The sequence below is a fragment of the Culicoides brevitarsis genome, chromosome 2 (genome assembly GCF_036172545.1).
Source record: "Culicoides brevitarsis isolate CSIRO-B50_1 chromosome 2, AGI_CSIRO_Cbre_v1, whole genome shotgun sequence".
Classification (NCBI taxonomy): domain Eukaryota; kingdom Metazoa; phylum Arthropoda; class Insecta; order Diptera; family Ceratopogonidae; genus Culicoides; species Culicoides brevitarsis.
In genome coordinates, this window is record NC_087086.1 from 35,487,228 (window position 1) to 35,502,691 (window position 15,464).

The 15,464-nt window shown below is 23.0% G+C and overlaps 1 protein-coding gene across 1 annotated transcript; it reads right to left on the reverse strand.

Annotated features, from left to right (window-relative positions):
- Positions 1 to 826: 826 nt before the first annotated feature.
- On the reverse strand, positions 827 to 14,961 carry LOC134829026 (follistatin-A). The gene is made up of 7 exons (XM_063842019.1): positions 14,850 to 14,961; positions 8,216 to 8,401; positions 7,030 to 7,493; positions 6,597 to 6,738; positions 6,307 to 6,531; positions 1,199 to 1,320; positions 827 to 1,039 (listed from the first exon to the last, which is right to left on the reverse strand). Exons 1-7 carry the CDS (start codon positions 14,959 to 14,961, stop codon positions 908 to 910), a joined length of 1,383 nt encoding a protein of 460 aa, XP_063698089.1. The 3' UTR covers positions 827 to 907.
- Between the last annotated feature and the right edge of the window lie 503 nt (positions 14,962 to 15,464).

A 15,464-nucleotide genomic window follows, 5' to 3' on the forward strand; every position in this document is an offset into this window, starting at 1 on the left:
AATTTTTAGTGAAAATTTTTTATTAAAAGGTAAGTTTATTTTTTTTTTTATTAAAATTAAATTGAAATAAATTTTAATTTTTTTTTTATATTTAATTAATTATTTTTTATTTTTTTAATGTTTTTTGAATACTTATTATTTTTCTTAGCATATATTTTAGATAAAATTTAATATAAAAAATATTAAAATTTGTAAATTTTCAATAAAATTAATTTATTGATTTAAATTAATTAAATTGATTTTTTTATTTTATAAAAAAGAACAAATAAAATTAAAATTATTTAATAAATAAATAAAAAAATAATTTTTAATTAAATAAAAAAATTATTTATTATAAATTATTTATTATTTAATTATTTAAAAATAAATTTTTTTATTTAATTTTTCATTTTATTTATTTATTATTTAAATTAATTAAATACTTACCATTTTTCTCAATATTTTAGATAAAAGTTAACATAGAAAATATTAAAATTTTCTACAAAAATATTTTTTATTATTTTTAAAGTAAAAAAATTATTAAAATTTTACCATTATTCGTCAAAAAATTTAAGATAATAAAAAAATTAAATGGAATAATTATGTTTTATTTATTAATTTAATATTTATTAAACATTATAAAATAATAATAATAATATATATTAGTCATTATTTTTTTTACATAAATGAATGTTAAATAAATAACTATTTACAACTAAAATAAATTTTAAATTAAATTTCTTCATTTTTTTAAATATTTATCATAAAAATAAATTAATTTATATTATATTAAATATTATTCATATATATTATCATAAAATATAATAAAAATTTTTATTGATTGTCATTTCAATTATTTTCTCTCTCTCAATATTTTTGTTTTAAAAAAAATCTTTTTTATAACATTAATGTAATATTATAAGAAATTTCAAACACAAACACCGGAATGCCTCGCATCGATATAAAGTCCAGTGTTGCAAGAGTCCTTTACCATTTGACACCATGAGTTGTAAGTTTTGTTGTTGTAACCGCAAATTTTAGAGTTACTCGCGGTTTCTCCCTGAAATTCAATTTAAAAAGTTAGATAATTCCGTCTAGACAAGAGTTGTAGGCGTTTTTTTATTCCTCACAGAGGATCGCTTAAGATTTAACGTTAAAACAATAAAAATTGCATTTATTGTTTTAAATTACAAGAAAATTAAAAAATAAAATTAATCACCGGTGGTCTCCTCCTTCGCTGACATTTAAAGCTGCACGAGACACATCGTGGCTTGTTCGTTTTTAAATCAGTTAAGCAAACTTGTCTGTCTTTACATTTGATATTATCACAGCTGGCATTCTCTGAAAAAAATAAAAAAAAAATAAAAAATTACTGGTTTTTTTTTTTAGCAAAAATCGCCGTTCAACATTCCAGCGATATATGATAAATACAAAAAAAAAAGTTTAAGCGCGTGCCGATAAATATAAATAATACACAAAAGATGACACTTGTTGACTTCGTCGTCATTCGCCGAAAAAAATAATTGATTCACACAATTATTATCATCTCACTTCATTATAACATATATATTATACGTATATATGATATACATATATCAACTATATAGGTATTTATATTAATAAAAAAATTAATAAAAAAAATATAAAAAATGCGGTAAAAAAAATAAATTAAAAATAATTAATTAAATAATATTTAAAAAAATAAAATAAAAAAATAATTTTATTTTATAATTCTATAATATTATTTTATATATAATTTTTATATTAATTTATTCATTTTATTTTTAAAAAATAATAAATACCTAAATTATAAAAAAAATTAAAAAAAAAATATTTAAAAAAAATTAATATAATAAATATATAAATAATATATTTTAATAACCAGGCGAGATCGTTTCAGTTATGAATCACGAAAATTACTCATGAATTCATATTACCTCGGTAATAACGTTCATACCCGAGTTTTGAATATGAACGCATTATGAACACTACAGCGTGTACGTAAATTTGTACGTGTATACGAGAGAATTATGAACGTTCATAATATTCATAATTCATAATTTTCGTGTGATTCATCAATAGTGCTAACAATGATTCAGTAAAGTTTAAAATTTTCTGAACGACTTTTGTAAAATCTTAATATTACTTTCTATAAAAAAAAGTAAGATACGGAAAAAATAGTTCAAAATTTTAATAAATTATTATTTTTTTAAAATTTTTAAATAATTACTCAAGCAACTAATTTCAAAATCTATTTTAAAAAATTTTAATATAAAATCACATTTAGTATAAAATTTAAAAATGTGAGTTTTTACAATTTCAAAGTTTTGTAAAATAAATTTTAAATATGTGAGTGTTCAAGGGTTTGTCTTCCAGCTATTTTTCTGAGATTACCTTTATAAAACTTTCAATTGTTACAAAATTTTTCAAATAATTCAAAAAATGTCTCAAAAAACTCTAAATCGTAGGTATAGCAATTAGCTTTTCAGAAAACGACTAATAATTTCCACAATCGAAGATTTGAATCACAGAAATTCACCCAAAATCTACCTAAATTTTGAGAGAATTTTTTTAATACACGTAAACATATTTTTTTGACTTTTTTGTTTCTAAAAATTGATGCATTTTAAACAAAATTTAAAAAAATGTATATTCAAAAATACTTTGTTCTAAAAATGAATATTACCGTTTTATTATGAAATGATATTATGAACGTTTATGAACGTATTTTTGAATATGAATTCGTACTTTTGTTCTACGAATGATTCATAATGGTTATGAATTTTTTGTAATCCCGCCTGGTTTAATAATAACTAATTAATTAAAAATTATTTTATAAATGAAATAATAAATAATATTTATATAAATAATAATAATAAAAAAAATGAAAATTAATAAAATTAATTTAAATAATTAATTAAAATAATAATTATATTAAATAAATAAATTTTTAATATTTTTTTTTTGTATATTTTTATATATATTTTAAATATATATGATATATATAGTTAAAAAAATTAAAAACAAACAATTTATCTTGCGCGACATCACCTTACACTCCGTGCACAAAGTCAAACGTCATCGCAAATTTATACATATTTATTGATCCGCACCGTTCTCCGCGAGAAGAAGAAGATGTTTAAACGCCACACACACACACTCGACGATCGACGTGATTTCATTCAAGAAAAATTGATGCACAAAAATGAATGTGTAGCCAAGCGACGTCGTCCGTATAAGTATATTATGAATGATATTGTTAAATACCTCCTTACTACACATATGTATAAATAAAAAATGCAGTCAAATCATTAACAAGTCTAGACGGTCTGCATGTTATTTTTATTATTATTATTTTTTTTTGTGTTTCTTTCCTTTGGGTTTTAAACCTATACTACTCTCGTCGTCGCTCGTTGTCGATGTTTAAATATTTATAAAGAACGACAAAAATATTATTATTATATATATTTTGACACCTTTAGTCAACCAATTTATTGAACAATTTTTTTTATGACAACAATAAACGCGAATATTATTTATTTTATTTTTTTTTTGCTTTGCGAAATTTGATGATTCTTCATTTTTAAGCAGAAACGTGCGCGCGGTGATTATCTGTCTAAAAATTTTTCTGTAAAAAAAAAATTAAAATTTCATCTAACATGAGTCGAACATGAGTCAATAAAAGTTCCAAAGAACACAAAATTAATCTTTTTTGTATAAATTTCATTGCCAAGGTCAATTTAACAATCGGTTATAGAACTTTTCTATGATTTTTTTTTTATTATTATTTTTTTAATTTATTATTATAGTATACTTTTGATTTTTTTTTTAATCTAAACAAAAAAATCTATGAAAAAAAAAATTTGCATGATAGATAAATAATAAAAAAATATTTTTTTTATTTCATTTCTTCGTTATTTATCGCATATTATATTAGTTTTCGTTCGTTCTCTTACGTTGGGCGAGAGTGAAGTCTAAAGACGAAGATCAACAAGTTATATTCCCTCTTATTACTTCCTATATTATTTAAATGATGAACGAGATACAAAAAAGGAATAAATAAATGTTCTTCTTCTCTTACATAATAATAAATTTTATACATTTACTTGAATATATTAACATATATCTATAACATATATGAAAAAAGAGCAACAATGTTGTGACTTAGTTTTAAATATTTTTATTTTTTTGCATAACTTATGATATCTCATTCTAATAAAATAAAATATTTGTCTGGATTTTTAATTTTTTTCTTCAGATAATTTTAAAAAATGTTTGTTTTTAAAAAAAAGGACAAGTGATGATTTCCTCCTTCATTTAACCTTCAGTCGTAATAAAAGTTACATTTAGTGGTTAATGCAAGAAAAAAAAAATATAAAATAAAAATCGTTAAAACAAAATTTATTAACACATAAAAATTACGAAATTGTTTTATTTTTTTGGTACTCGTCAGACATGAACTTTGAGAATATTTTTTTTTTATATTGCGGTTTTTCTGTTTTTGGGGTTTTAATAAGTCTGTCTGTTTAATTAAAATATTTGTTAGTTAGAAAATTAATTACATAGTTTTTTTTAATTAAAAAAATTTTTAAAATTAATTAAAATAAAATTTTAAATAATTTTATATAAAAGTTTATGATATACCTACATAAATATTTTAAACACTTTAAAAATTTTAATTAGAAAAAAATTTAAAATTAAAAAAATTAATAATTAAGTTATTTTCAAGTTCTATTATTATTATTTCTTATTATTTTTTTTATAATTTTTTTTATTATTTATTTTTTTTTTAATTATTTATTATTATCTTGGTATAAAAAATTAAAAAAAATAAATAAATTAATAAAAATGAATAAAAAAAATAATAATTTAAATAAAAACGCATTTCGAGGATAAATCTTTAAAAATATTTTTATTAATTTTAATTTATTTATTTTTTGCAATTTATTTTCGTTTAATTTTATTTTTATTCGTTAATTTTTAATTATTTTTTTTCATAATAAATTAATACAAAAACTAATAAAAAATATATATTTTTAGTTTCATTTAAATTTTTTTAATTCAATTTTAATTTTAGTTTTAAAATAAGAAAAAAATAAATTTAAAAAACATATTTAAAGTATAATAAATTCGCTTCGATAAGAATTAAAAAAATTCACTAATTTTATCAATTAATATAATAATTAATAACAAATAATATTTTTTTTTATTTTTAATTAATTTTTTCAATTTATTCTTTCATTTCATCAATATGTGAAAAAATTTTGAAAGAAAATTATATTAAAAAAAAAATTTTTAATAAAAAATTTTTTGATTATGATTTTTTTGTATTTTTTTGAATTTATAATTTAAAGTTTTATGATTTTTTCCTAAAAATGGTCAAAAATTATTTAAAAATTAAATTAATATTCTTAAAAAAATAATTTTTAATCATGTATTTTACAAAAAATTCAATAAAATCTTTCAAAATTTTATAAAAATATTTTTTTTATTAATTTTTCTGATAAAATATTTTTTTAATAATAATTTCTTATCCTGAAAAGCGCTTTTACCTCCCAAATCAGTATCAAACATTCTCTTCTTAACAATCAAAAAACACGACAGACGTCACACACACACAAATTGACGACCAACAAACTTTTTTTTATTCTTTTCTTTTTTTTATTGAGGATTCATTACAATTCAATAGCATACACTCACTTGCTCGATGTAATGTGCAATAAGATAAATAAATAAACAACGTGAGTTCATTGCTTGCAAAATGTACTAAATACACGCTTATTGCATGCATGCATGTACCTCCAAAAAATAAAACTCTTTTTTTTTTTTTTTGAAACAAAATGCAATGTTGTAATAAAAATAATAATAAAATAAAACCATAGAAACCAACGAAAAAAAAAAATTTGATGTTTTTTATGTCGTTCGTCGTCGCGCGAGAAACTTATTTTTTTTTAACTTTAGGTAATTTTTGGTTTTATTTTTTTTTATTTTTTGAAGCAAAAAATGCAATGAAGTAAGAGAAAAAAGTATGGAATGGAATATTTTCGTTGCAGGTGTAATTGCGTTTAAAAAAGATAAAAATTAATTGCGCGTCGTATATTTTACGTTTAAAAAATGTGTTTTCGTCGTCGTGCATAAGAAGATGCGGAGCAAGAGGAAGGCTTAATGTTTATGATTGTGTGTGTCTGTGTGTTTGTGCATCATCATCACTCAAGGCATGATAACACCTGGTCGCTAAATTTGCGGTATCCGTTTAAAAAACATTAAGATTTTTACTTTTTTCACCGATTTTTAACGAAAAAAAGTCGAAAATGAGGCAAAACTTACCTTGACACGGGCCTTTGTAAGCCAAGGGGATGGCATGTCCCGTGAGACAAGATTTTTGTTTCAGCTCGCACAAATTGCTGTACGTATTGCCATCCGCCCCACAGACGATCTTGCTGGAATTTCCATCGTTGTGACATTGGCGGATGCAGTAAACGCAATGCGGATGCCCGTTTTGGTCTTCCAAGCAATGTTGACCGATGGGGCATTCGACAAATTTACAAGTTGCTGAAATTTTTCATTAAAAAAGTGAATTTTTGAACGAAATTTTAGAAAAATGATGAAAAACGTACTTTGACAGTATCCTTTATAGGCAGTCGTGAGGGATGGAGTCTCTTTGCGACACGCTCGTTTCTTCAACTGACACTCGTTCTTGTAGGTTCTGCCATCTGTGCCGCAAACAGGACTCGTGAAACGTTGTTGAGTGTTTTTAATCTAAAAAAAAATAAAATTTAATTTAATTAAAATTTTTTTTGAGGATTTTAAGCATTTTTAAAATATAATTTTTATAAATTTTAATTTATTTAAAAAAATTTAATTTATTTTAAAAATTTAATTAATAATTATTTTTAAATTTTAATTAAATTAATTTTTTTTAAATAAATTAAATTTTAATTAATTTTTTAAAATTTAATTTAATTATTTATTTAAAAAATTTTAATTTAATTTAATTTAATTTAAATTCAATTTATTTTTTTTTTTTAATTTTTAAGGAAAATTTCTTACTTGAACGTCATTTTTGGAGATTGTTGCTGTTGCTTTGGTACTTTGTTCATGCTCATCGAGTAAAAATGTGTTAATCCTAATTTTATTTTCAGTCATTTTCAATACTGCCTCGCTCGCGGCATCGCTGTTGTAGACAATTCCGTGCTGCTTGTGTCGCGGATGATGATACCGACTTTGCAGCAACTTCTTCTGTCTATGCCTAATGTTTTTTGTGTTTGTATCTAACCTACTATAGCTATCACTTTTTGGTGTTTCGTTTTGGCTTGTTGCGTGTTCGACCGCCGTCACGAGAGATTTCTTCTTGACACTCTTGAAGTTGTCGTGGAAGCCTATCACCTTCACGCTGTTCAGTTTGGGGTGCTTGACGTGCTTCTGTTTGCACATTGGGGCACAAATGCACTTTGGTTGACCGTCACGCACGACGCAACGTTTGTTCGGGCCGCATTTTGCTGTGGCACAGTTGTCTGATATTCGAGAAAAAATATTTTTTAGTTGAAATTTTTATCCCAGTTCACATTTTGAAATTTTTCCCAAAGCATATTTGAAATTTTTTGACCCAATGCACATTATGAAAATTCTAATAAGTTTAATTTTTGAAAACTTCAACTTCTATTTTGCTCAGAGAGAGGATTTTAATTTGATAAAATAGCCTAATGCATATTTTTATGTTTTGTCCCAATGCAAATTTTCAAATTTTTGCCCATTGTACATTTTAAAGTTTCTCAAAAAATTTTTTTTATCGAAATCTTCATTAGAATGATAAGTAACATAGCCCAGTTTACATTTTACAAATTTTTCCCAAAGCCTATTTTAAAAATTTGACCCAGTTCACATTCTAAAATTTTCCCGATTGCATTTTTTGAAATTTTTTACCGTAATCTTCACTAAAAAATAATTTTAATCATGTGAAGTAACCCAATGCATATTGTGAGTTTTCATCCCATATCAAACTTTGATTTTTTTTTGACCCAATGAACATTTTTAAAATTTCTCTAATTTAATTTTTTTCTCAAATTTTCTTCAAAATCTTCTTAAAAATGATAACTTTAACAGAACGTAAAAATTAAAGTAACGTAAATTTAAAATTTTTATCCCAATGCACATTTTAAATTTTTGACCCAATGCAAATTACAAAATTACCCCATTAGGAATTTTTGAGTTTTTTCTTCAAAATGCATTCACTTACCAACACAGGACGAACAGGAAATCCCGCTATTGAGTGCAACCATGAAAAACAATTCGGCATCACTCACATCGTTTTCGGACCATCCCAAATCAGGACCCGCTGCACAACATTCCTCCTTCTGAACATTTTTGGTGAAAATATTGTTGCATTTTCCTCCGTCCATTTTCTTCAACCAACACGTACCACCTGTTGAAGCAAAACAAAAAAAAATCGAAACGGAAGAACTCGATTAGACAAAAATCAGAAAAAAAAAATCACGCAGAAAAAACGAAGAAAAGAAGTGACCCATTAAAAGTCATTTGAAACTTGAAACAATTACCCTTTTTAACATTAAATTTTAATGCAACAGGTTGTTCAATTGATTGGTTACTTGCAAGGTAATTATAGTTAAAAAGTACAAAGTAATTCTCCTCTGTCTCTCTCTCGCATCGTTCGACATTCGATGAATGAATTTGTTCTTTCCGCATAAATAAAATCACACGTGTTACCGCTGCCTGTTGCTGCTCATTATAATAAAATATCGACCTACCTGCCTGACAACGACGAAGACGACGACGATAAATTACGTGCATGCACGCATAAATTTCGAGACGCTATGCACACTGAGAACAATTAAAGGGGCACGGCAACGTGCAAGGTGATCTTGCAAAGTTCTCGCACGTATTTTTCGCTTTTTTTTTTGTAGCATTGCAATTATTACACATTGTCTACTGCGAACTAGAATCAATTAAGAACAAGTTGAGTGTTTGTGTTTTGTTTGCTTTGCTTATATAATATTTCAATTATTTTGTTGTGTTTTATTGCTGCGTTTGTTGTTTTATGTGAATTTTGTTGCAATTTTGCCCATCATCACGGAAATCTTTGACATTCCCTGCGATTGTGATCATGCGGAGAGACAGAGTTGTGACAAAAACGAGGCTTTGTAATTTTTTAAGGAGGTAATTTTAGAATATTTTTCAATAAATTTAGACATTTTCTTTAAATTTTAAATATTAAAATATTTTATTTAATCTCAGATATAAAAATATTTTTAAAAAATTAAAATATTAAAAAAAAATTTAAATATTAAATTTTTTTTAATTTTTTTGAATAATTTAATTTGTAATAATTAAAATATAATTGCAATAAAAAATAAATTAACAAATTTAAATTTATTTTTTAAATATTTTAATATTTATTTTGAAAAGTTTTTGAATAATAAATTTTAAAATATTTTTTTAATAGGTATTGGTAAGAAAAACATAAAAATTATTCAAAAATTAATAATGAAATTTTGTAAAGCTTGATGATAAAAAAATTTATATTATTTTATTAATTAATAATTTTTCTAATAATTTTATATTTTTAAATAAAAATAATTAAATAATAAAAATTAATAAAAAATATTATACAAATTTTATAATATTACTCAATATTTAAAAAAAATTAAATTTTAATTAATTTTCTTTAACTTTAGTAAAAAATTCAAGATGTTAAAAATGAGCTTTGATTAAAAGTAAAAAAAAGAGAAAATTTAAAAAAAAATTTCTCAGAATATTTTTTGATTAAGAAATTTTTATTGAAAAATCATTATAAAATTAAAAAATATTTTAAAAAATTTTATTTAAATATTATCTTTGGATTTTGTTGAAAATTTTAAAAAATAATAAAATGAAATATTAATAAGAAAAATTTACAATGTAAAAAGTTTAATAACTTTAAAATAAATTAAGTAAATTAAATTAAAAAAATAAATAATTAAAAATTTTACGTTGGAAGATATTAAACAATTTTTATTAAATATTAAGTACTAACGTAAAATTTTTTTATTCTATAATAATTAAACAAATTTCTAAATTTTTAAAAAAATAAATTTTAATATTTAAAAAACTTGAATTAAAAAAATAAAACATATTAACATACATATTACATATTCTAAATATTTTTAGAATTTTTTAAAAATATCTTAAATTTTTTAAAAATAATAAAATTAAATTAAAAATAACTAAAAATATAGAAATTAAGAAATTTAATTTTTTTTAGCAAAATTTCCAAATTTTAGGAATTTCCATATTTTTAATATTTTTTTTTATTTTTAATTTAATATTTTTTTTATAATTTAATATTAATTTATTGAAAAAATATAAAATTTGCATGAATTTTTATATTTTTAATAAAATTAAATAAATAAAAAATAATAAAATATTATTTAAATTTACGATTTTTCTTACAGATTTCAAAACAAAGATGAACATCATAAAAATTAATTAAAACCCATTGAATCCTCGTGCTAATTAAAACTCAATGAAAAACATTGAAACACGATGTTCCTTCAAGTAAATAAAAATCAAAAACCCTTTCAACGGGAAACACTGTGCCCGACATGCCTGTCATCCCGAGAAGAGCAAAAGATGAAGCAGAAAAAAAAGAGCAAAAGAGACATGTTTTAATAAATTCCCGACCTACACACGGCGGCGGAGACAAGAACAACATTGTTGTCATCTCATATGACAAAACAGTATGTGATATCCCACATTTGCGGTCAGAGAGTGATATTCGCAAAGATACACATGTTGCAATTATCTACGATTGTGATCTCGAGTCGTCGTTGTCGTCGTCGTCGTCGTGTTGTCGGCAGCATAATAAAAATAATTGCTTATTATAAATTTTCCGAGTGACTAGTTTTATTTTTCTTCTTTTGTCTCTCGCAACAAATAAATAATAATAAAGATGCGTATCATAATTAATAACAACAACAAGGTTCCCACTCATAGCGAAGCAAACCGCATGTTTGTGTGGTCTTGCACTTAAAATGCAACAAATAACGTGGAAACTTTACAAGTTAATTAGTGTGAGGAATGATTTACTAGCGCACACTAATTTGCGCGCGTCGACTGTTTCCCGATATGGACCATCGTCGTTTGATGCAAAAAGGAATAATTGTGGTAGGTCGTTAATTATAGCTCCGCGAGTGTCTTTCGCTGCGCATTAACGACGATAATGATAGATGTCCATCATGTCATCAAGATGCTCATTAAGCAACGCGAATGGATGTAATAGAGTAATTCAGAAGCGTCGCGATGTATTGCCATGTAATTGAGGCACTAATGATAGATAGTTAGAGATCAATTTGTTGCTGGGAAGTGGAAATTATATTCGCACGCCCAGCAGCGACCTTTTGATTTAATGAGCAAAAGTGCGATTTGATGCCAGAAATTAATTTGAGATGCAAAAAATAGTTTCGCGAGGTTTTTTCTTGACATTTTTGAGGTGAACTGAGTGTGATTTGTCACTGAAAATTTTGAGAATTTAAAATAAAATTAATGGATTTCTCGGGAATTTAGAGATGAATAATATAATAAATTAATCAGAGAGAATTTTTGTGGTTGATTTTTTTCTTTGTACATTTCTTGAATATTTTATATTTTTTAAATTGAGCAGAAAATAATTTTTTAAAAAATTATTATTTTTAAAAATTTAAGAAAATTATTTTTTTAATTAAATATTTAATTAAATAATATTTTTTTAATTAAAAATAAATTAAAAATTTTTTTTTATTTTATATTTTATTTTATTTAAAAAAATATTATTTTAATTTTTTAAATTTTCTAATTAAATTAAGTTTCTATTTTTTTAATTTTTTTTTAAATTCATAAAAAATTTGTAAAAAATTTTTATTCACCCAAATTTTAAAGTTATAATTTAATTATATATATTTTTACTATATAAAATTTTAAGTTCTTTATTTTTTATTTTATTTTAAAAAAATTATTTTAATTTATTTAATGAAGAAATATTTTCGAATCAAATTTTGAAATTTGATAAATATATTTTTTTATTGAAATTTTTTAAAAAATACAAAAAATATATAAACCTTATTTTTAATAAATATTTTTATATTCAAAAATAATATTTTTTTTTATATTTTTTATATTGAGTAATAATTTTTAATACGAGTAATAAGGAAAATCTTTGATATGTCAACTTTTCATTAAAAATCAAATAAAAAATTTTTATGATTTTGAGAATTATTTTAATTTTTGTACAACTTTAATAAATTATTTGTTGAATTAAAATTTTTTAATAAATTAATAAATTATTAATTTTTTAAAAAATGTACCTATTTTATAAAATTTATTAATTTTTTTTTAATTTTTTAAAAAATAAAATATTTTTTTAAATAAAAATTAAATAAATTTTTTTATAAAAATAAAAATAAAATGTGAAATAATGAAATATTTAATTAATTTTAATAAAAAATTCGTAAATATAATTTTATAAGCTTTAAAGAATATTTTTTGAAGTTATTCTATTAAAATCCACGAATTTCTAACAAAAAATTTCAAGAAACTTCTTTTCCTTACCTTCTGTAAAACTGATGCATCCGAACAAAAAGATGATAATGATCAGCGCAGTAATATAACAGTTATTTATTAAACATATATTCAACATTTTCCCTTTACTTTACACTAACACGTATATTTACGCTTCAGGTTTCTGTACCATACCACTCTGCATATCATGCATTTTCAAGATATTTTTTTTATTAATTTTATTTTTTGTAACTTTTTTTAATATTATTTTTATTAATATTAATAATATTTAATATTGTGCACTCGTAAAAATTTTATTAACTAGTTTTGTCCTTTTTTATGTTTTTTTCATAAACTATTTTATATTCACCATATTTTATTTAATTTTTCCAAGTTTTTATTTGATTTTGTTCTTTTGTCACTTTCTGCGAGAAGAGAAAAATGAGGAAGAAAAAAAAGATAAATAAATAACGTAAAGAATGTAGATCAAAGCAATATAATAATTATTATTATGTAACAACAAGAATTAAATGCGAATATTAACATATTACACAGACACGTACGTGGCGCGAACGGAATCGCATTTATGTGGCGCAGAGAGGAAAGGAAAGATGTTAATTTTTATTATTTATTTATTTTAAAAATATCTGCACTTCACTCATTAAAACGTAACACGCCGTGTAAATGATATATCTGCCGTCACAATTTACTGGTGTGTAATGTTTATTTTTACTATTCATCTATTTATTTAAATGAACGCGCGAGATATTTGCACATTCCAAGTTAGATGCGTTTATTATTATTATTATTATCATGAAGATGCAGCAGAAGAAAAATTGTGTATGAATTCCATTTCAGTGTCAATATAAATCTGTGCATGAATGTTTATTTTTATATATATTTACTATCATTATCATCATCATCATTATTAGCATTAATAATATTTGATGGTTATGCATTTGAGAATTATACAGTCGTTTAAGTCTTTTTCTTCTGAGAACATTTTTATTTTAATTATATAATTTACTTTTAATTCATGAAAAAAAAAATAATTAATAACATTTTTTTTTTTATTTCAAGACTTGTCACAAAAGTTGACAAAAAATATTAATAATAATAATAAATTTAAAAAAAAAAACTTGAAAGGTGTTTTTTTTTATTTTTTCATTGAAATAAATATTTTGGGATTTCCTTACTAAAAATACTTTTTTCGATTTATTTTTAAAACATGTGTGACAAAAATAGCGTTAACGAATTTTAAACACATATGTAAGAAATTTAAAAAAAAATAAATTTATTACAAGTTGAACTTTTTTTTGTCACTATAAGTCTATGTAAAAAAAAGTTCTGATATTTTCTAACACTTTGTAACAAAAACCTTTCTAAAGAACTTTTATTAATATTTTCCGAAAACCATTTTCAGGTATGATCATGTTGGTAGTCAAACTAATACTGGAAATTGTTTAAGAAATTGTTGGCCAGGCCATGTACATTTTATTTTATATATATATATATAATATATATCTGTTATTATATTTATTATCCGCGTATCGTTCATGTAGTATATGTTCTACCTTTTGAGCTCTTTTTGCTGTGTGTTTGTAGGTACAGGGTGTTCATTCAATTTTGGATCAAGAGTTTTTCTTAGAAGAATGATTTTATCCGATAAATAACTTATCTTGTTTTGTTTTGTCGAAATTTGTGAAATTTTATTCTGAAGGCACAATGATTATTCTTCTTTTTTCGAGAATCTCAAATAATTTTTCTTTTATTTTTTGTTAAATTATTTTTTTCTTTTAGAGATTTATCATAAGAAAACCGTATTGTGATTACTTAAACTCAACTTGTTAAAAGTTTTTTCTTGTTGAACGCACAATTAGTTTTGGGAAAGAGCTTCTATTTCTTCTGTCATCGATAATTCTCCTTATGTTGTTAGAGATGCAATGAAAAAAACTATTGCGATTACTAAAACTCGACTTGACTTGTTCAAGTATGTTGTTTTTTTCTAAATTAAAACTGAATATATTCTATAGTTATTTTCATTTTGACTTATGTAAAATGCCGCTTCACTTTCGACCTTTAGTCTCGGTTCTTTGTAAATCTTAATTTTTTCACAATTTTTAAGCTTTCCATCGTAAAATTCGATGCCAGATTTGGTAACTTGAATTTATAAAGTCATCGACTTGGACCAAAAAGGTCCCAATGCGCGCGAAGTGTGTCCTCTCTGATTATTGACCTTGCTTATTGATGCTCACAATTGCAACAATATACTTGTATAAGAGTTTTTTAAAGTTTCAACCAACGCCTTCATGTCAAGATGTTATATAACATTTCCTCTTCACAAACGTTGAGCGACATATTCTGGTAGAGACGTTGAGCCATTTGAAGTAAGCGATTTGTTACAATTAGAAGTCCTGTCGCAATAATGACTGATTTTAGCCCTAACCCCTCCATTTCTAATGGCAGAAGGGTAGCGAGAGCGAGATGAAAGCAGATTTGGGATTTGATCCTTCCGCATTCCCCGAAAAATTCTGTAATTCTTGTCAACGATATGCCGCCGTTAAACATCCCGTCAATTTTAATTTAATTTAATTTTTGAGAGACTGTAATTTTTTTTGATTGTTAAATTATTTGATAAATTGATTATTTTTGATATTGATTCCTAAAACAAAAATTTGATCAAAATTAATTAAAAGAAAAATTTTTAAAATAAAATTATGAAAGAAGATCTTACCTATAATGAACTATTGATCCTTGGAGTCGAAAGTTACTCACATATATCCTTATCAAAAACTATCTCTCCAACTTCTCCTGTAAAAAAAAGTTGAACCCCCTGTACATATATAAACTTATACGTGTACTTGGTTATTTTGTATATAAAATAAAGTAAATGTACAAAACATATGCGAATGTAAGTAGCTTTTCAAAAAAAAAAAGATGTGGATATACTTTATACA

Coding starts and splice junctions, on each gene's coding strand:
- LOC134829026 (XM_063842019.1), bottom strand. CDS start 14,961: ATGGAGGGGTTAGGGCTAAAATCAGTCATTATTGCGACAGGACTTCTA. Junction 6,739..7,029: donor TCTCCAAAAATGACGTTCAA/GTAAGAAATTTT, acceptor ATTTTTTTTTAG/ATTAAAAACACTCAACAACG. Junction 1,321..6,306: donor TTACAAAGGCCCGTGTCAAG/GTAAGTTTTGCC, acceptor TATTTTTTTCAG/AGAATGCCAGCTGTGATAAT.